Genomic DNA, 22,853 nt, shown 5'->3' on the forward strand with positions numbered 1-22,853 from the left:
CTCAGCAGATGAATGAAAAGTCTGTCAGAGGGGAAAACACGCAGTTGGATGCTCTGCTGAAGATACTGCCCATGTCGGTGGCTGGTTGGCTCGTGGTGATCGCTGAAGATCAATCAATCAATCAATCAATCAGTCAATCAATCAATCGGGTTGCATTTTATACAGCGCTTTGCTGGCTGCAACAGCCACTCGAAGCGCTTTACATTTCTGCTCAAATCTGATTTATCATAATTGACCCTCCTGGAAGTGGGGGGGGGGTGTTGCCCCCCAAAACGTAGACCTTTTCATTTCAAATACTCTTAACTTATTATGGCTACAAATACACCACACTTTGCAGTACACACTATGACTGATACTTTATAGCACTATATGCTGTACTTTATAGTACTTTATACTTCATTATACTGTATAGTTTATAGTATAATGTGCTATGCTTTATTGTGTATGAAAACTTGTACTTTAGTGATGGGGTGGCCAAATAATGGATATTTCAAGCTTCAAAAAAACAAAACATGGTAAAATAACATAACTGCTGTTTACTTTCATTAAATACACTTTTAGGCTTTTTGAACCCTTTTCATCTTTGGGGTCCTGCTCATCCCCGGCCTGGACGCCCCCCCCCCCATGTCATGTAAGGCAGGCCTCCTTGCATCCCGTCTGAAGATGAGCCAAGGGCCAAACCTGGTGTTTGAGTGGCTGTCGGCGCTCCATCTCAACCAGTACGTGGAGTCGTTCGTCGACAACGGATACGACGACCTGGAAGTCTGCAAACAGATCGGGGAGCTGGACCTGGACGCCATCGGGGTCCACGTCCAGTACCACCGAAAGAGGCTCCTGCAGGCGGTGAGCAGGCTGAGGGAGGAGACCGGAAATAAGTCAGCGGGGTATTATTTCACCTTGGAGCCCTTGGAGCCTCCGGTCGGGCCCCACGGGAGGCTGTCGGAGAAGGAGAACGAGGCCCCGCGCGGGAGACACCGGGCCTCCTGTCCAGGAAACCACAACCCTAAAATCATTGATTGCAATGATTTTGTGACTTATCCCAAACTGAAACTGAAGATATTGATCAGGGATAAACTTGCAAAGGATGGGATCAACCTTGGGGATACACCTTATACCACTAAGGTAGGCCCCTTTTCATTAATTCCATTTTTTTACTATTAGATGATAACAGAAATAGTCTGTCGTGCGCCATCTCATCCAGTTTAACACGCTTACTTGGAGAAGTGGGTGATGAGCAGTGTGTCTGATTACTCTGGTAGGACTCCAGCGGCGGCGGCGCTGCAGGGATTATTTGAAACTGGCTTCAATCCCAAACGGCCAAAACTCTGAAACGAGTAGAAGTGAGCCTCATTTATTCATGCTGTCCTTAAAAGGATGATTATTGTTCTGCAAATCTCGGGTAGAGTACGTCAAGTAGACGCGCTCCTCTGAGTCAAGGTCAAAGGTCGTGACGGCAGTGTTTCGTGTCAAACGATACACACAGACATGACACCTACAGGCTTCCTCGTGCCAGGAAAATGCAGAAAATGGAGACATTTTGCTTTTATTTATGGCGTTACTCGTGGCTCTGGCATTGGATTTTAGTTTTGGGTAAACGCTCCGATACCAATAATCAATTTTTTTCTAGTATTGATCCGATATCCGATATCACTATCGATATCAGTGCATCCTTGTTTGTGATCATCAATTCTTGTTTTGAGTTTTACTCTGCACAGAAAGACGTCCTTCATTCCCAAATTCCTTGTTTTCCAAATCAGACATTTAGATATTGTGCAACAGTAGACACTCTGTGTCCGTGTCATTGTGTCTTTATGGTGACATGATTTAAAGTGCATTGTACTGTATGGTAATGTACAAAACGTGCTCTACAAATAAAGATTTTGAGCACATCCTGCTGAGACAAAGTCCTAGCGTGTGCCAAATCACTCAGCTTTTAATGAAACTCCAATATGAACTTCAGTCAACTGGGATTTGATAGGAGCCAGTTCAGAATCCAGGAGTCATCGTGGCTTTAATTCAGTAGCGGCTGATGAACCAGAGCCAAACTGAGTGCTGAGCTCTCCATCCAACAGGCCTCCGGTTAAACTGGGAACTGGAAAGCGTCAAATGGGTTTAAATGGGTTCTTCAGTGATGTGAGAGCTGAACTGGTGCCCTCTGTTTCGGTAATTACATTAAGTAATTACTCTGTTTCAGTAATTACATTAAGTAAGAGCCTCTGCAGATGACACGGGCCAGACAACAGTCAAGAGCTGAGAGGATCGCCAAACAGTAGACGGACCGCCGGACTCCAGCGATGTGGATTTCCTTGGACTAAATTTCTCTTATTATGGGATACGACAGACAGACATGCATACAGACAGACAGACGGACAGGCAGGCAGAGCATGCAGACAGACAGGCAGACAGGCAGAAAGACAGACAGACAGGCAGGCAGGCAGGCAGGCAGAGCACGCAGACAGACAGGCAGACAGGCAGAAAGACAGACAGACAGGCAGGCAGGCAGGCAGGCAGAAAGACAGATAGACAGGCAGGCAGGCAGAAAGACAGACAGACAGGCAGGCAGGCAGGCAGAAAGACAGACAGACAGGCAGGCAGGCAGGCAGGCAGGCAGAAAGACAGATAGACAGGCAGGCAGGCAGAAAGACAGACAGACAGGCAGGCAGGCAGGAAAGCAGACAGGCAGGCAGGGGATTTTTTAGTTCTTGTTTATCACAAAGTGGAGATGGACTCACGCTGAGGTGTTTTTGCTGTGGGTTTACCAGACTAACCACAATGAATCTAAATCTGAATCTGTTTGTTGTTGTTGTTGTTTTTACCAAGTCAGCTTTAACATGATGAAGAAATTGACTCGGTGCATTTGTTCTCGGTCACACTTGGACGCACAACATTTCCTTGGTATCGGCCAATACTTAAAGAAGCATACTCATGCATGCGTGAATCGGTGTCAGCGGTTAAAAAGGTGATATTTGTACATCCCTAAACACAAATAAGTGAAATCTGGATATAAGCACCTGTAGCTATGTTTTATGCTTTATGTAATAAATCAACACGTAACAAAAGCCTACAGACCACGAGGTGAACTTAATGACCTCACCAAACTGCAGCAGAACCCCCTTCGGACAGTCTCTGTCGACTGCAGGAGGCTTTTCCCCCAGTTAAGATTTCTGCTTTAAGACTGGAGGCAACAACTCTAGGATGGCACTTACCCTGGAGAGAGCCTGTTATTTTAACGCACATTCATACAGCGCTAGACTTTTTGTCGTTGTTGTTGTCTTTTCTTGGCAAGAGTCATTGTTACTAGGAGACATTTTAAAAACGTCCCTTCGTAACAATGAGAGGATTTGATCTGGGGAGCAGATTTGCCAGGCCAAACCATCCAAAGGGCCTGAGAACGCCTGCAGAAAGTTTGATGTGAGCCGACCTCAATGTCACGACACATCAGAGGGCTGGCATTTTCACACAGCCCCCAAACAGTCTGTTACGGAGAGAACAGGGCGCTCCACGTGCAGCTTTTATTAAAGGTGAAATGTGTGATTTATGCTTGTATTTTTCAGTGATGTGAACAACAACAAATTAAAGTGGACATGTAGCTTGGCCTTGCCTTGATGGGATAGAAAAAAGGAATGTAAATACATGCATGGCTTGGTAGTTTGCAGTATTGAAAGCCTGTAAGAAAAGTGGGAGTCCTGTTTGTGATAAAGTGAGTGGGCGTCTCAGGATGTTTGTCGTAATCTGGTCTGCCGGAAGAGCGATGCGTGACGTCACACAGACTCAACGCTGAGAAACTCCACCGGTGACACTCGCCAACACAGAGGAGACAAAGCACGTAGAGCCCAAATCGGCTTCCACAGACCAGATGGTGGAAAGTGACTGGGAAGGCAGCCAGTATGAATCAGATTAACGGCGTCCTTAAAGAACACTGGATGTAACGAGCTGCCGTCCCAGCGCTCCCGGTGGCCATGTGCTGAGCCGACGTGACGTCAGAGCATTTGCACAAGACATCCGGCGGGTTTCTCTGACGTCACGTCCTCCATGACGAGAACGTCCTTATTAAAAAAAAATTACTTTCGGAGACGCAGACCCGAGTTGTACGAGCTCTTTATTTTGTCATTCAAATGAATCGTTAGCTTACGTCAATATCTATCTTCCCAAAGCCTCATTTATGCTCGACGTTCTGAAAGCGGACGGGTACGGACGACATGGCGCAGTACCACCGGAAATCATGGGGGGGCAGTGTAGCAAATAGTTCAAGCAAGAACCAGCGAGACACGACGAAGAAATGTAAAAAAAAAAAAACCTAGCGGAAGTACGTATTTAAACGGCCTCACAGATCACCGCCGTCTACGACGCTGCCTCCGCTTTTGCCTCTTTCTTAACAGGTCGAGGCTAGTTCCCCATCGACGCAGAGAACGGAAATGGGGAGTAGAGAACGGTCAACTGAGCATGCGCGAAATGCCTCTACCACGCCTCCACGCGCCCCGCGTAGCGCCCGGGCGCTAGGATTCTAGGAAGACCCGCCCCTACTCTGCGTCTGATTAGCGAACTTTAACCCTCACCCCGCCCCAACCCTAACCCTAACCCAGTGGTTCTCCACCTTTTTGGGGTCCTGGACCCCCTGCGTATTTCTGATCTACCCTGAGGACCCCTCCACCTGATCTTGGGGGAGGGGGGTTGCAATTTGATAGAAACAGTAGAAACTGCATTTTAAATTGCATTATAGCATTTATTCACTCTTTGGGGCAAAAATAAGAGCTTTCAGTTGTAACTTAGATATAGTTAACAAAACAGAATTCTTATGCAGTAACTTTCAGATATATGTAACAAAACAGAATATGTATTCAGTAACTTTCAGATATGTGTAACAAAACAGAATATGTATTCAGTAACTTTCAGATATATGTAACAAAACAGAATATGTATTCAGTAACTTTCAGATATATGTAACAAAACAGAATATGTATTCAGTAACCTTCAGATATATGTAACAAAACAGAATTCTTATGCAGTAACTTTCAGATATATGTAACAAAACAGAATATGTATTCAGTAACCTTCAGATATATGTAACAAAACAGAATATGTATTCAGTAACCTTCAGATATATGTAACAAAACAGAATATGTATTCAGTAACCTTCAGATATATGTAACAAAACAGAATATGTATTCAGTAACCTTCAGATATATGTAACAAAACAGAATATGTATTCAGTAACCTTCAGATATATGTAACAAAACAGAATATGTATCCAGTAACTTTCAGATATATGTAACAACAGAATTTTTATGCAGTAACTTTTAACAATGCAAACGGGAGCGAGATCTCTTATTAAAATACAATAAATTACACTTGGGAAACAGATGTAATTAGAGAAAAAAGTCCCGTTACCCTTTATAGTTTAGGTAGATAAAGGTCTCAGTCACATTGGAGTAAAATAATCCTATTTCTATAAATGTCATAGGATCTTTTTTTTAAAAGATATTTTATTTTCACGGACCCCTTGCAATTACACCACGGACCACTAGGGGTCCGCGGACCCCCGGTTGAGAAACACTGCCCTAACCTACCCGAACAACGGAGGCGACGAGTACTTGCGCATGCTCAGTTGAGCGTTCTCTGCATCGACGGGAACTAGCCTGTAACCCTTTCTTAACAGCTGCAGTATAACGACTTCCTCTACTGTCGCCATGTTTGTTGTTGTTGTCAGAAACCTTTGACTCTGAGCTGCCCTCTAGTGGACGTGTTGCTTAACACCCACGCCAACGTGAAGGACGCATGGAAGTGCACGGGCAATGGCGGTTACGTAGGCTTAAGGATATAGGGGTGACTGGGCCTTTGCAGTTGCTGGCCCTGATCTCTGGAACAACTTACCAATACACATCAGGTCTGCTCAGACCCTAGAGACTTTCAATTCAAGTTGAGCTAGACACCGTGATTTTATTGTGGAAATGTGCTTTTATTCTTGTGTTTTATTGTTTACATGTGTTTTTATATTCAGGTGTGTCACTTATTTCATATTGTATTTTAAGCTTGTGCAGCACTTTGGTTCAACTGTGGTTGTTTTAAATGTGCTATATAAATAAACTTGACTTGACTCATATGTAAAGTGTGTGTGGGCCCTGTGATGGCCTGGCGGCCTTGTCCAGGGTGTCTCCCCGCCCGCCTGCCACCCAGTGACTGCTGGGATAGGCTCCAGCATCCTCGCCACCCTGGGAGCAGGGTGAGCGGTTTGGATAATGGGATGGATGGACGTAAAGGGAGCATAAACGAGCCTTAGATGTTCTTGTACCAATGGTTTTACTTTTCTGTTTAGACAAAGCAAGACAACTAACTTCAAACCGAGGGGTTTCGGATATCCTTCATATTTGCCTAACAAATCTGCCATTTTCAGCGTCTTCAGTATGACAAAAACATGGGGCGGCTATGAACCATTTACTTTGATTGAGCCAGTGTTACTCAGCAACCCCTGCAGATGATCATGTTAATCAGTCATATTTTGATATTTACGTCATATTTTGATATTTAGCTGCTCGTGATATTTGATATTCATTTTGTGATATTCCATGTTTATGATATTTACTAGTCATGATATTTATTATTGATACGTCAGTGATATTTTCATCATATAGTCTAATTTTAGCTAGTGATATTATGATATTTACCATTCAAGATGATACTTACTAGTCATATTTTGGTATCTGTTATTCATATTGTGATATTTACCAGTCATATCATAAGACATGATATTTACCATCCATATTATTATATTTACTAGTCATGTAGTTCAGGAAAACTGATTTTATACACATAAGATTCTCTTGCAGCCTGTTATATCCCAAAAGCTATCATAACCATAATATATTTAAATAGATAAATTCCCTGTGCCTTTGTCTCTGGGTTGGTTGGTTGGTTGGTTGGTTGGTTGATGTAGTTGCTCTCTACCTACTGAACGGTTATGGCCAGATATTCCTGCCACATGTACATAATGTTCATGAAAGATTCAGACACCACAACCGTGAGAGTGCCGAGAGGCACTTTCCTTTTTCAGTTCTGACCTTTTAAGAGGTTTGGACCTATCCAGACAGGACCAGATTCACTCGTCTCTCTTTGTTTTCTCATTTTTTTCAGATGTAAAAGCACTGCTCACCAGCTTGGGGAGGTTCAGTCTGCACTGAGGCTAAACGCTTTAAACAAAATCCTGTCCAGAGTGTCGGATAGGTCGGAAACCTCGGAGGCTTTCTGTAACTTTCTGAAGCCGACATTTTCAAGCGTATGCTCACTTTCTGCAGCTTTTGGCTCGTTTGTGAAACGGCTTTCTGCTAGTTGTGTTCTGTTCTTTCGTCACACAGTGCTCACTGCGGATATGTTTACATGCATACTGATACACCAAACTTACCCCGGCTGTAGCAATACTGTGATCAATGAAATGGTCGTGTGAATGCCTTTATCCAGTTTCCAGTATTGGCAGTAGGTGTTAAATGACAAATTCAAAGCTTTATCAAGACCCCTGGATTTTTTGCTGCATCTTTCTATCTTCTGTAGCCTAATTTGTGACCCCCCATCTCTTCATAATCTTCTGTTACTCTGAGACGGGGTCACATAAGATTACCATAGGCAGCTATGGAGAATAAATCAAAAGGCCACTTTTTTCAGTTTTTTCCTATTTCCTGTCAGCTATTGCACCTTTGAGGGTGCACTCATGTTCCCCAAGGTCTCTGCGGTCCTGCCGGTGAAGTAAGCTGTTTAGCCGGGGTGAAACAAGTGTTTGAATCACATATTTTAATGGCCCGTACTGTCGGCTTCGACTTCAAAGATGTCTCCGACTGCTTCACTGCCTGTTACCGTAATGTACGGAGAAAACGTGCAGCAGACGAGGCATCTTCAGTCTCGCAGGTTTAATATTGGACTTCGCTTTATCGAACAGTTCAGCGTGATGAACCGCAGTCGGCTTCTTAAACGTGGTATTTTTGTATGTGTAAATATAACGTATAAATAGAAATAAAAGCCACTTTATTTTGTCATTCTACAGGTTACAATGGAGCGTGTTCTCTGCATTTAACCCGTCCTATTGTATAGGAGCAGTGGGCAGCTGCAGCGCCCGGGGACCAACTCCAGTTCTTCCTTCCACTGCCTTGCTCAGGGGCACAGGCAGGAGTATTAACCCTAACATGCATGTCTTTTTGATGGTGGGGGAAACCGGAGCATCCGGGGGAAACCCACGCAGACACGGGGAGAACATGCAAACTCCACACAGAAAGGACCTGGGACGGCCTGGGGTTCAAACCCAGGACCTTCTTGCTGTGAGACAACTGTGCTAACCACCGCGCCACCGTGCCACACCCTATATACACCCATGTATAATTGACAGCTGATGACTGTTTATAGCATGAAACAGGCTTATACTGTCTCATAAAGAATTTACTTGACTCACTGGATTATTCGCTCCTTATGTGTTGAGCACTTTCCCTACCGTTGAGTGTTTCTTTTAACAAAGTTATATATATATTTATAACTTTGTTATATATAAAACTTGTCCATGTCCACACGCCCAGACCAGGCCGTTCACTTCTATCATCTCGAGAAGTTGACTTTCCCTTTAAAACTCTGCACAAAGTCTCTGCACACTCTCGGCAGCACGGTGGCCCTGTGGTTAGCGCTGTTGCCTGACAACAAGAAGGTCCTGGGTTCGAACCCCGGGGCTGTCCAACCTTGGGGGTCATCCCGGGTCGTCCTCTGTGTGGAGTTTACATGTTCTCCCCGTGTGTGCGGTGGGTTTTCGCTGGGGGCTCTGGTTTCCCCCACATGCATGGTAGGGATAGTGCTCCTGTCTGTGGTCCTGACCGAGGCATCGGCACGACGAACTGGAGTTGGTCCCCGGGCGCTGCACGCCGGCTGCTCACTTCCCCTAGCCGCACAGCTTAGGATGGGTTAAATGCGGTGAAAGAATTTCCCCACGGGGCTCAATAAAGTTTTTCAAAATCAAAAATACATCCCGCTCGTCTTGCGGTACGATGCCGTTTAAAGAGCCACTCCAGTTTTTACCAATCTGGGTCTCACAACTAATACGCATGATGGAAAAAAAACTGTTTTTTCCCATCATGCATATTAGTTATGAAGATATTTTATTCAGCGGGTTCATTCAGTAGATGTTGGACATGGACCATGGCCGGACTCAGCTCTACAGCGGCGTCTTATGGGACAAGTGAACAGGAGTCTTTAAACAACAAGCCCCCCCCTAGTGAGTCAGTCAGACTGTGTCCATGGCTGTCCATCATCTATGACTTCTCTATTGTGCCGGCCGGCTAGTTTATGGATGGGACTACTACCTACGGTAAGTACAGGCTGCTACTTCCTGCAGGGCGAACCAGGAAGTGGATCAGCAACGTCATCCACCACTGATCATACTGGACACCTCACATCCTAACTCTTAACCTTCACTTCCAAAATACGTGGTTTAGATAGTCGGGTTAAATTGGACTTGTTGAAACTTGTCTGACCCTCCTGTCCACTCGTCCCGTAAGACGCCATTGTAAAGCGGAGTCCGGCGGTGGTCCTGTGTCCAAAATTCACTAAATGAGTAAAATAATATAACTGATATGTACAACTGTAAAAAGTACAGATTAAAAAAAAAAAAAAAAACCCAACAATTTCATTACACCTGCAAAATATTTTCAGCAAAAATTCTTCCATAAATTCAATTTAGACAAAATTCCAAGAACCTGGCTAACGAGCTCGCCACCCATGTTCACATGGGGATGATTGTCTGTCTTTTTTCCCTCTTTTTTTTGTATTTTGTTTTGACGGTAAGCTCTATTATGGCGAGTTAGTCTCACAGTGAGGAGGAGTCCCTCTAAAGCTGAACAGACAATTGGACAATCGAAACCCCTCGCTGGAGGACCCACCCTGAAAACCCTCTGAAACAGCAAGACAAATCCAAGTGTCTCAGAAGATCTGTGTGGGGGGGGGGGCCTCCCGGGCCGGGCTGAACCAGCCGGCCTCCTTTAGACAGGCTGCTGTAAAGTAAGGCCGTCTGAATGGAGCCGGCAGAACACGGCAGCTGACAGCTGTGTCCGCCTTTGTCGCGGCGAAAAAAAGGAGAGTTTGAATGGAAAAGTATTCGCTGGACAAAGTGGGTTGTGAAACACCAGCTCCGGCATCCCGGGGAAACAAAAAGACCCGCGACTGAATGAGAAACGGGGCGCTGGCGCCTGCTGGTCCAGACTTCATTACACACGGCTCATCTCCTCGCTCTTTCCCCCCCCCCCCGTGGTTTGATTGGGCGAGTTTTGATCAGCAACCATCAACAAACCTGTTGGTACAGACTGGTACCGTTGGTACAGACTGGTACCGTCGAACAAAACCTGTTGGTACAGACTGGTACCGTCGAACAAAACCTGTTGGTACAGACTGGTACCGTTGGTACAGACGGGTACTGCCCAAGTTCATCTGTCTGAGAGTATCTACAAGTCAGGTTGTGGTGCTGCCATGATACCGCCGGCCTGCATCATGTTCTGGCCATGTGCTTTGTCCGGGGAGGGCTGCAGACTACCACATGCCTCCTCCCATACATGTGGAGTCGCCAGCCGCTTCTTTTCACCTGACAGTGAGGAGTTTCCCCAGGGGGACGTAGCACATGGGAGGATCACGCTATTCCCCCCAGCCCCCCCTCCCTGAACAGGCGCCCCGACTGACCAGAGGAGGCGCTAGTGCAGCGACCAGGACACATTCCCACATCCGGCTTCCCACCTGCAGACATGACCAATTGTGTCTGTATAGGGACGCCCGACCGAGCCGGAGGTAACACGGGGATTCGAACCGGCGATCCCCGTGTTGGTAGGCAACGGAATAGACCGCTACTGGAAATCCACATTTTTGTAACATACATATTACTCTATGCTATGTGGTGCTCTGCTATGCTACATTATGCCATGCTATGCTTTGTTAAGTGTGTGTGTGTGTGTGTGTGTGATGGGGGGGTTGTAAAGCACTCAAAAGCTTAAGATACCATGAACACACTGTGGCTCACTGTGTGTGTGTGTGTGTGTGTGTGTGGGGGGGGGTGGCGGTCTATAAATGTCCTCCATTCAAACGTCACATTGCCACAATAGGGATCCATTCATTCCGCTCGGTAAAGTACACAAGCAAGACGAACAGCAGGGCTGCACAGAGACATCTGTCAGAGCACCCCTGTACACATCCACCCCCCACAATGCATTACTGCTAAGTGATGTCAGAGCCGCACACGGTATGCATGCAGGGTATGTTTACTGCCGGAGTGATTATGTAACGCGTATAGCGCACACACAGACGCAGGGCACGATCACTGACCCGTATTTGTGCATTTCAGATACGAATGGGGGTCAGGGGGCCCAGCTAGCAGCTGGTAGTACCTTCCGGACTGGTCCGTAGGAGATCTGCATGCACATCTTGGGGCGGTCACTGGGTTGCCGTCGGGCAGGAAAGGCTGCAGAGGAGCACGGGGAGCACGGGACCTCCAGAGCTAATTGGATAATAGCCCCGCTATTAATTAGCCTCAGGAAAATCTGCATTGGTGACAACAAAGCCTTTTACATGTTGGTTTTCAGTGTGAGATGCCACCCTGAAAGGAGTGTTGGATTTGATGCGAGCCCCAAAGTACTTCTGCTTAATTGCTTGTTGACCCCCCCCCAAAACCACCCCCTCCCTTTGTTTTTCTGAATGGTCTGCCGTCTGCAGTGATGGCCCCTGTGTGACAATGCCAAGCAGCTCTTACAAACTACACAGTGTTTTCTGAATTTCAATCAGTGTGTGTGTGTGTGTGTGTGTGTGTTTGTTGTCACAGCAGACACACTATGGAGCAGCAGCTGAATTTAAAGAGGAGGTTCAACACCCTGCTGCCCCGGAACCATTGAGCATTGAGGGATTCTTCTGCTGGTGGTTCCTATTGGCTGGTCTCATTTTCAGAGAATGGGCAAAATAATGATTGACACAGTAGTCCACCATCAGCATTAGCCTGGCCTGCTGACCTCTGACATGCCACTGAGAGCTACAGACAGCACATAATGCTAGATTAGTAAAAAGACATCGTAGCTAAAAGGAGAAATGGTGTGGGGGGGGGAGTGTTGTGGGGAAAGGAAAACAGATTTGCATCATATCGAGTGTGTTAAATGCGTATTAGACATTTAGGTTAGAAGACTGGAACTCATCTAGACTTGGTTTGGTCGGTATGTCATCGCTTCCAGTGTGGGAAGGTGGCGGCGCGAACTTAGGTTTGCGGCGGCCTCACTGTCCATGCAGCGTCTTTGTCCACGTCTGCGTCTAAGTTTGTGTCTTCGTTTGATGGCTGGGAGAGCTGGCGCTGGATCGGCTGGGAGAGCTTGGTCTGCTGTATCCTATGGGCCCAGGGACCACGGCTCTGCCTGGAGCGGCGCCTGGGGAGGAAAAAGCGAGGATGGTCTGACAGGATGCGGAAGCGGGGCAGGCTAAGCTAACTGCTAGCCCATTCAGACCGGCAGTTCCAATAACACCGAGGGCGGTCTGGCGGCGGCCTCGCCTAGCGTTGACTGTGTTTTTAGTGTCGTCATGTGGAGTGCGGGGAGGTGTGTTGAGGGTGTCTGGCTGGGGGAGCTGGCATTGGATCAGCTGGGAGAGCTTGGTCTGCTGCATCCGGTGGGCCCAGGGACCACGGCCCTGCCTGGAGCTGCACCCGAAGAGAAAACACCGAGGGCGGTCTGACAGGACACGGAAGCGGGGCAGGCTAAGCTAACTGCTAGCCCATGCAGACGGGCAGTTCCGACTGTCATCCTGTGTTTGTTCTCTTGGACAGTGGTTTTTGTTTGTGATTTGATGTGTGTGTCCTTGTAGTGTTTTTGTCTTTGTGTCGCACTGCTGTGGGCTGGGGGAAATGATATGTCGTTTCATTTCATGTATGCAAGTACATGAAATGAAACGACAAAGTTGCGGCATCGGACTTGCAGAATAGAACGGGTTTGAGCTGTGGGGGACTGGGTCGGTGTCTCTGCTGACATCCTCCCGGACGAGCAGCCCGGGGCCCCCGTCGGACAGCTGCTGTTGGACGCCGTCGTCAACCCATTTTTTATTAACGCTGCAAAGAATGTACAAGTAAATCGAAATTCTACGTTGCATCAATCGTTTATATAAGATAATAATAATATCATAACATTTATATAGCGCTTTTCAAGACACCCAAAGTGCTTAATAAAGGTAATGTACTTGACTTTTTGTGTACGCCAAAGAACCGAGGCTCAAACATGATCCGCATAGCATATTTTGTATAACAGAACGCTGTGCAGTGCAACGCATGACACATGAGAGCAAGTTACAAGCTATACATAGAATAAGACAGACTGTGTGTGTGTGTGCGAATACAAACCCTGGTCAGGTATGTGTGCAGGATGTATAAGGGGGTGCTGCTGTGAGTCCATACAGTCCGGTGTTGTGGTTGCGTCATCAATGGAAACCAGTCCTGCATTTGGTTTTATAAATAGCCCTTTTGCTCGGGCGCTGACCTTAACTTTCTGCCCTTGTGGACTATTTATAAATGGCCCTTTGGCCCATGTGGTTCTCTCTGTGTTGGTGGATGGTTTCTGAGCCATGCTACGGTGACCTTGGTCATGTTTCATTGAGACTCTCCAGCCGAGGCTGTGCTGGGGGGAGGGGGGGGCTATAAAAGCCATGTTAACAGCATCACTGAGTGTTTTAGTGGGTGAACCAGAGGACCCGGCACAGCTGCAGGCAACCGGCTCCTCCATCCACAAACGCTGTCTTTTTTTGGTGCCCCCCCCCCTGTATTTGTTCAGTACACGCTTCCTGTTTTGTGTGATTTGGTAATGCATTGCTGACCTTTGCTTTCAAAGACCATCAAACGTCACCAAGTGTGCGGGTTTGACGTAAAAACTGGGAATAATGGAGCCACGTTGACCCGCAGTGTACACGAGCCTTCCCTTTAGCCCGTTTACCTGTTACCTGTAATGCGAACTCTAACACGTCCACCGCCTCGTTATTCCAAGTTTACTGACGTCTTTAAGGAATTTCTTGGTGGGATGCTCAATATTGTAGCCAATCTAGGGGGCAGCCGGGGCGCGAACCCGGGTCTCCCGCACCACGGGCGACTGCCTTAGCCAGTGGTTTTCAAAGTGGGGGCCGCGGCCCCGGATGGGGGCCGCCAGGGGCCACCAAGGGGGGCCTCAGCAAATTGGAGAGAAGATGAGGGAAAATGCTAAAAAAAAATTTTTTTTGAAAAATAAATTGAATTATTATGTATATTATGGTCAAATATATTTTATAACGAAAAAATGTTTATAATGGAAAACAGAAATATTCAATATAATGGAAGGATTAAAATTTGAAGTATAAATGTCATTATTATTGCTTTAACAAAAGTAAGGAAATATATTCAGGAGGTTTTTTTTTTCTTCTTCTTTTTAACATTTGCCGTAGTATTGTCAATGGGGTTTTAAAGACATCTTGCAAAAAGGGGGGGGGGGGGGCCCGGCCAGAAGCTAAGGCTATTTGGGGGGGGCCTTGGCATGGAAAAGTTTGGGAACCCCTGGACTAAAGGGTCCGACCCGTTGGCCAAGGACCAGCGCCCGTGGTCGTTACAATATAACTACACAAGGCCAGGCGCGCGGGAGGCCAGGCGCGCGGGGAGATGTTTTAAGTAGGGGGGCTGCCGACTAAAACGGGAAGTACTGTGGCGAGCCGGCCTGGGAGAACGGGTCGAGAGGTAGAGGCCTCTTCTTCATCAAAACTCCCGATACACCACACAACCCCGGGAGTGCTCTTTCAGTCACACCGGCCAGAACGGACCAGAACTGGTAACACTGTAACGAGGATCCCCCCCCCCCCCAATATGGCGAGCGGCGACATCAGTCCCAGTCACGGTCCTACAGTCAGTTAGTCAGTAAACGGTCCTCCTACTTAGTCTGAGTCGATCCCCCAAAACAACAACACAAGAAAAACCACAACATGAACACCACATCACTAAAACACAACTTTAAAGCGAACATTAACCGTCCCATCAGCCATTGCGCTCCTCCGGCGCAGAACCGCCCACGGTCGCGCTGGTCGGAGCGCCTCCCTTAGTCGCTCCAGTATGACGTCATTGTTTTGTTGGTAAGGCGCGTGTGTAGCCGAGTTGGACGGAGGTGTTTACTCCCTTTACTATTAAAATGTGCAGCCCACGCTGCCCCGCCCGCTGCTTAGGGGGCTGCTGCACCCGCCACTAGGGGGAGCTCCCCCTTCCCGCGCTAATGCACAAGGACATGAGCGGAGCAAAAATGACAAAAACAAAAACACTGAAACTCTATGAAGGAGCGCTGTGTTGTGCAGTAGTTTTTATCACTTTGCGTCAATCAAGCTGCATGCTATGAGACCCTGCAGCGTCACACCTTTTCATAGCTCCTTTGTCATGCCAGCATGTCACCTGTGATTTTATAGTCGTTTTAATCAGAAGACTTGAACGAAGCCATCGTAAAACTGTCCAGACGACTACAAGTCTGCCAGCTGCATCGTGCTGTAGTCTGTTAATGTTAAACAACGGGACGGGAATTGTAGACTGGACCACAATGGAAACGGTGTTTTGGGACTGATCACGAGGAATATACAGAGAGTCCTTATTACTCATAGTCATTCAGAAGATATGGGTCATATTTGGTTTGCAGGGTATTAATGAATAGCGTCCATGCTGAGATGTTTATAGCAGTGGGTCGTGCCAGTGCATTTAGCCTGCATTAATGCCATCTACTGCTACTACTAGGCTGCATTAATGCCACATGGCCCCACATGACCCTCCCTGGTGCAACGCATTACCCTAAGCACAGGGATTAAAAACAGAATATGATAAAACTCCCTTTGGGTCCATATACCGTTTTCATGAGACTTTGTCACTTTAACACATTTGGTGCTCCGCGGTTATCACACACGAGTCAGATTCAACGTAATCTTCACTTGTATTCGGTGCTTTGGTTTTATTACGCCAGCCAGCCATTGCCCCCCCCCACCACCCCACATCCTCCTGACTTACAAGAGATAACACCAGCTTCACCACCCGTAAAGCCCGTGTCATGTCCCGGATTAGGGCTGTAAGTGGCATAGAAATGTCGTTTTGTCTTCCGAGTTTTTAAACCGTCAACACAATCGCCTCCTAACTAATCCGGCCGACCACAACACCAGTGTAACCGGTTATTTTCTTGCCCGGTGTGGGATTCGATACGGGGTGTGTTGCACCACAAGGCGACATCACTAACCGCTCGACTAAAGGGTCAGACCCGTTAGCTAGGGGCTAACGTGTCTTATTAGTAGTTTACAGTCGTCACCCTCTCCCGGAGGCGCGCCCTCGCGCTTGTTATTCCCGCGCTCCGAAGAGACTTCTGAGGATCTGCACACTTCCGGATCCCGCCGCTGCCACCAATGTAACCGGTTATTTTCTTGCCCGGTGCGGGATTCGATACGGGGTGTACTGCACCACAAGGCGACATCGCTAACCGCTCGGCTAAAGGGTCAGACCCGTTACTTATTAGTAGTTTACACCAGTATGGAGTTTCATTTGGGGGGTGGGGGTATTGCGTGACGTCATCGATTACAAAATCGTATTAACCACACTTGTAAATGGGGTTTTCCGCTCTGTGACCCGGGTGGGTGGGTTATAATGGCCTTTTCTTCTTCCGCGGCTCATCGTGTCTCCTCACGTGTTGTGGAGACACACGATGCTCTTGGTGCAACTTTACAGATTTACATGCATGACCACCAACTTTGAGTCTGTGCCAAGAGGGTTTGGACAGAGGGACGGAGTCAAATCAGGTATTTATCACAACGCAGACATACAGACTATACCACATACGGGCTGGCCATGGCGAGCACCGGGAGACATCCGGTGGGCCGGTCGCTCTGTGGGCCGCTTGAGCAGCCCGGTCTTGAAAACAAAAGCGAGAGAGATGCATCGTCGGCCCACTCTGAGGCACCAGCCCACATCCTCCCCCTCAACACACCCACTACCACCGCCACTTTCAGCACACAGGCCCACCCAATCAGACGGCTTCCTTTTTTACTGGATCATCTAGTGCAGTGTTTCTCAACCGGGGGTCCGCGGACCCCTAGTGGTCCGTGGTGTAATTGCAAGAGGTCCGTGAAAATAAAATATCTTTTAAAAAAAAGATCCTATGACATTTATAGAAATAGGATTATTTTACTCAAATGCGACTGAGACCTTTATCTACCTAAACTATAAAGGGTAACAGGACTTTGTTCTCGAATTACATCTGTTTCACAAGTGTAATTTATTGTATTTTAATAAGAGATCTCGCTCCCATTTGCATTGTTAAAAGTTACTGCATAAAAATTCTGTTGTTACATATATCTGAAAGTTACTGAATACATATTCTGTTTTGTTACATATATCTGAAAGTTACTGCATAAAAATTCTGTTTTGTTACATATATCTGAAAGTTACTGCATAAAAATTCTGTTTTATTAACTATCTAAGTTACAACTGAAAGCTCTTATTTTTGCCCCAAAGAGTGAATAAATGCTATAATGCAATTTAAAATGCAGTTTCTACTGTTTCTATCAAATTGCAACCCCCTCCCCCAAGATCAGGTGGAGGGGTCCTCAGGGTAGATCAAAAATACGCAGGGAGTCCAGGACCCCAAAAAGGTTGAGAACCACTGATCTAGTGAATAGCAGTCAATGAATACTGTAGTGAATTCGGGTGGCAACCACAGGAACTGCCGCAGCCGGGACGCGAACCCATAGCTCCCGCACCGCGGGAAACGCCGCTAACCGCTCGACTAAAACTCCGACCCGTTAACCAAGCGCCAACGGGTCTACTTGTCCATGCACGTTACAATACTGTTTCGACTACATGGTCAATAAAGGCAAGAAGGTTCTGGGTTCGAGCCCCGGGGTAGTCCAGCCTTGGGGGTCGTTCCGGGTCATGCTCTGTGGGGAGTTTGCATGTTCTCCTCATATCTGCGCGGGTTTCCTCCGGGTGTTCCGGTTTCCTCCCACAGTCCAAAGACATGCAGGTCAGGTGAATCGGCCGGTGTGTGTGTGTGTGTGTGTGTGTGTGTGTGTGTGATGGCTTGGCGGCCTGTCCAGTTTGTCTCGCTGTGGCGTTATTTTTGTGCCAAAATCCTGTGCGCGTGAAGGGATCTTTTGAGCGCACAAATAAATGTTGAGCACACGCATAGTCTCAATTTCGAAGAGAAATGTATCGTCGCGCAAATAATTATTAATTTTGAGCAAAGGAAAATATATTTTGTGCTCAATAAAAGTTTATTTGCACGTCCGCTAAAGTCCATATATGCACGCACAACGCCAGACCTGCTCGCGCCACAATCCTTGTTCTGCGCGCGATCAAAACGGTGCCTCTGCGCTCGCTCGCTCGCTCGCTCGCAAAAGATTGTTTTTAGAGTTGCTATAATTTCCTCTGAAAAGGGAGAATGTGGACAGTAAACTGGCTAACTTTACTTACGTTCTGAACCAGCTTCTTACCTGTAAATTAACCTTTGGTTAATGCGAGAAACATACCTTCGCCATAGAAATCCTATTGCCCCGGGTCGCACCGTCTGGCACTATCCGGGGCTCCCATCGTCCGCCATTGCTGTTAAATAATTGGCCCATTGACGTCTACGGAGTTGACGTCACTCTCTCTTTCTAGGGCTCTGCTTGCGTCTTGTTTACCATATGATGATGATGATTGGTCGGATTTTTTGAGTGGCAGCGCGTTTCACAAATGCCAGACTGAGCAGCCCCTCCTCTTTCACTCAGTGTACGGCCCGCCCACTGCACGGAGGACCGGAAGCTAACTTCCGCTAGCTAGCAGCTTTTAACATGTGGCGGAGCAAAGCAGTTCGCCTAAGTTTGTCGCCAAAAAGACGTTGTGAGGAGCAGGAGGGCGGGAGAATTCAGCTCCTTTTCAACCCGGACACCTGCTCCTGCTCCAGTTTCTGCCCTGCAAGTGTCGAGTATGAAGGACTCGTACGTGGCTGCTAACGCAGGCCTTTCCCCGTCAGCAGCCGTACTGCTGAGACTCCTTTCTGCTGTCAGTCGGACGAAAACTGGTACGGGGGCGTCAGTGATGGCATACAGACTGACCCCTGTCCTGCTCTCCTCTGAAAGACAACCGACTGGATCGTTGGACTACGGTGACATAATTTCAGTGTTTAACATCAAGCCCAGTCATCTCCTGATGTAATCATCAAAAGTAAGCTAATTTATAACTTCAGACCGTAGTAGCCTGTTGCCTATTTCAATATTGTTGTTTACTGGGTATAGTTTTTATTGGTCGTACAAGTGGATTCGCTCTCTCTCTCTCTCTCTCTCTCTCTCTCTCTCTCTCTCTCTCTCTGGCTGTCTGGCTGTCTCTCTCTCTGTCTGTCTCTCTCTCTGGCTGTCTGTCTGTCTGTCTCTCTCTCAATTCAATTCAGTTCAATATGTGCTTTATTGGCATGACATACATTTGTGTACATATTGCCAAAGCATGTAAAACAACAACAACACAATACAACAATGATTATAATAATAATAACAATAATGATTGTAATAATAACAGCAACAACAACAATGATTATGATATTAAACAACAATAGTAACAATAGGTGCCGTCATCCACTGTCTCTCAGGTTGTGGCAAGATAATATAAATCTTGCTGCAATGCTCGCCGCTGGCCCTCCTCCCAGGACCACCCGTAGCTTACCTGCGTCGTCCATTTCCTGATACTCTCTGTCTGTCTGTCTGTCTGTCTGTCTGTCTGTCTCCCTCCGTCTGTCGGTCTGTCTCTCTCTCTCTCTCTTTCTCTCTTTCTCTCTCTGTCTCTCTGTCTGTCTGTCTGTCTGTCTGTCTGTCTGTCTGTCTGTCTGTCTGTCTGTCTGTCTCTCTCTCTCTCTCTTTCTCTCTTTCTCTCTCTGTCTCTCTGTCTGTCTGTCTGTCTGTCTGTCTGTCTCTCTCTCTCTCTCTTTCTCTCTTTCTCTCTCTGTCTCTCTGTCTGTCTGTCTGTCTGTCTGTCTGTCTGTCTGTCTGTCTGTCTGTCTCTCTCTCTCTCTCTTTCTCTCTTTCTCTCTCTGTCTCTCTGTCTGTCTGTCTGTCTGTCGGTCTGTCTCTCTCTCTCTCTCTTTCTCTCTTTCTCTCTCTGTCTCTCTGTCTGTCTGTCTGTCTGTCTGTCTGTCTGTCTGTCTGTCTGTCTGTCTGTCTGTCTGTCTCTCTCTCTGTCTGTCTGTCTGTCTGTCTGTCTCTCTGTCTGTCTGTCTGTCTCTCTGTGTGTCTGTCTCTCTGTCTCTCTCTCTCTCTCTCTCTCTCTCTCTCTCTCTCTCTCTCTCTCTCTCTGTCTGTCTGTGGCCGCCGTGTCAGGCTATGTGATGCTGTTAATGTTCGTCTCGGTGGCTGTAACATTACCTCTGATGACGTGTAAGACTCGTATGATTAAACTGTGGCGCCTTCAGGCAAGTGTAGTTGTAATGGCCTGTTTTGGTTAACATATGCGTTTCAGAACCTGGTCTTGGATGGGCACCTGATTTTCTCTGTGCCCACCCACACCGTGATTTCTGCCTACGCTACAGGTGTGCGCGTGTTTTTGTTACCTTTTGGAGATCTTTTCCGGGAGAAGTGCTAACCTTGTTGGGACCAGTAGTCCTCATGGGCACCAAAGCCTGGTCCTAGTGAGGCAAAACGTCATTTCTGACGTCCTGGTTAAAGGTGAGGGGTAAGGTGTGAATTGAGGTTGGGTTAAGGTTGCGGTTAGGCTGTCAACGTAATGTCCTAGTGAGGATAACTTATTTTAGTTTACAGTGGCCTATAGAGTATCCACCCATTATGCTTATGAGTGGTGGTGTTAAGGGCTGGTGTGTTTGTATGTGTGTCTTACTTGTCCATCTCCATTCACCTCCACCCGGTGTGGTGGTGAGGCTCTGGCTGCCATACTGGTCCAGGAGTCTGCCCAGTGGGGGCTCAGCGGGGAGGCTCCGCAACCAGGCCGACTCACCTCAGGTTTCTCCTCCTCCCCGCTGGTGCTAACAAGCTCCACCCCCACTGCCACATAGTCATATGAATCATCACTGGATTTACATAATGTCACTCAGTCATCATTGGGAAATGAGAATTCGGCTGTCTTATTTTTTTTCACTCATCTTTTGTCTTTTATACAGCAAAAAAAGCTTAGTGAGGTATTTTATCTTGTTTTAAGTCTCATAATGCTTCTTTCAAGATGTTGTTGGTAAAATGTTCTTATCCATCTGAAGATATTACTGCTTGTTTCTATGAAGTGTATTTGTTTCATGATGATAGGACTTGTTTGAAAAACTTCTACTACTACTTTCGGCTGCTCCCGTTAGGGGTCGCCATGGCAGATCATCCGTTTCCATTTCTTCCTGTCTTCTGCATCTTCCTTTGTCACACCAGCCACCTGCATGTCCTCCCTCACCACATCCATAAACCTCCTCTTTGGCCTTCCTCTTCTCCTCTTCCCTGGCAGCTCCATATTCAGCATCCTTCTCCCAATATACCCAGCATCTCTCCTCCACACATGCTCAAACCATCTCAATCTTGCCTCTCTTGCTTTGTCTCCACACCGTCCAATTTGAGCGGTCCCTCTAATATACTCGTTCCTAATCCTGTCCTTCTTCATCACTCCCAATGAAAATCTTATCATCTTTAACTCTGCCACCTCCAGCTCCACCTCTGTCTTTTCATCAGTGCCACTGTCTCCAAACCATATAACATAGCTGGTCTCACTACCATCGTGTAAACCTTCCCTTTAACTCTTGCTGGTACCCTTCTGTCACAAAGCACTCCTGACACTCTTCTCCACCCGCTCCACCCTGCCTGCACTCTCTTCGTCACCTCTCTACTGCACTCCCCATGACTTGTTCGAAAAAATGAAATCTTAAAACAAGACTTGACATGGTTGTATTTTTTTGCGGTGCATCTTCTTAACTTCGATGTTTTGTTTGCTTTTTTTACTCTCCTCTTTTCTTTTTTTCTCCTCATTTTTGGCCTTTTTGTCTCCTAAACAAGTCTGAAAAATCCTTTGCGGCTCATCCAAAAATGTGCTTTCAGGACACCGTGGACACCACACACACTGATTTTCTGCCTCCATCTCTGCCCGGCCTTGAAATGGACCCCAGGTTTGTTTTGCGGGGGGGGGTTAATTTTTTTCCCCTGCATTTTCCCCCTTTTTCTCCCCAGTTGTACTTGGCCAATTACCTCATTCTTCCGAGCCGTCCCGGTCGCTGCTCCACCCCCTCTGCCAACCCGGGGAGGGCTGCGGACCGCCACATGCCTCCTCCAATACATGTGGAGTCGCCAGCCGCCTCTCTTCACCTGACAGTGAGGAGTTTCACCAGGGGGACATGGCACGTGGGAGGATCACGCTATGCTCCCCCTCCCCCTGAATAGGTGCCCCGACCAACCAGAGGAGGCGCTAGTGCAGTTACCAGGACGCATACTTACATCCGGCTTCCCACCCGCAGACACGGCCAATTGTGTCTGTAGGGACACCTGACCAAGCCGGAGGTAACACGGGGATTCGAACCGCCTTCCCCGTGTTGGTAGGCAACGGAATCGACCGCTACGCTACCCGGACACCCAGTTTTGCAGGTTTATGGAGCACTTAAAATGGCCCGCAGCGTCCATTTTCACCATTCTAAACCCATCTGAGATGTGCTTGTCAGGTCGTCTGGGCTTGATCTTTTACTTATTCCCAAGTTAAATACTGCAGCAGCAGATCCACTTTTTTTCTTTCTATCTTTTTTTAAATTGATACAAGTCTGCCAATTTTCCCGTGAGACACCAAACACTAAATTTTTAATACAGAAGCATCAACTAAAAACAAAACCATTTTTTTTCTTTTTACTTGGAAA

At 47.1% G+C, this 22,853-nt stretch overlaps 1 protein-coding gene across 1 annotated transcript; it reads left to right on the top strand.

The window, feature by feature from the left end:
* Nucleotides 1-663: 663 nt before the first annotated feature.
* LOC130126716 (sterile alpha motif domain-containing protein 5-like) lies at nucleotides 664-5,821 on the top strand. Its single transcript, XM_056296332.1, has 2 exons — nucleotides 664-1,122; nucleotides 5,708-5,821. The coding sequence occupies exons 1-2, from the start codon at nucleotides 664-666 to the stop codon at nucleotides 5,819-5,821; spliced, it is 573 nt and encodes a 190-aa protein (XP_056152307.1).
* Nucleotides 5,822-22,853: the final 17,032 nt, after the last annotated feature.

This window comes from Lampris incognitus, chromosome 16 (genome assembly GCF_029633865.1).
Source record: "Lampris incognitus isolate fLamInc1 chromosome 16, fLamInc1.hap2, whole genome shotgun sequence".
NCBI lineage: Eukaryota > Metazoa > Chordata > Actinopteri > Lampriformes > Lampridae > Lampris > Lampris incognitus.

Coding starts and splice junctions, on each gene's coding strand:
- LOC130126716 (XM_056296332.1), top strand. CDS start 664: ATGAGCCAAGGGCCAAACCTGGTGTTTGAGTGGCTGTCGGCGCTCCAT. Junction 1,123..5,707: donor ATACACCTTATACCACTAAG/GTAGGCCCCTTT, acceptor TGTTGTTGTCAG/AAACCTTTGACTCTGAGCTG.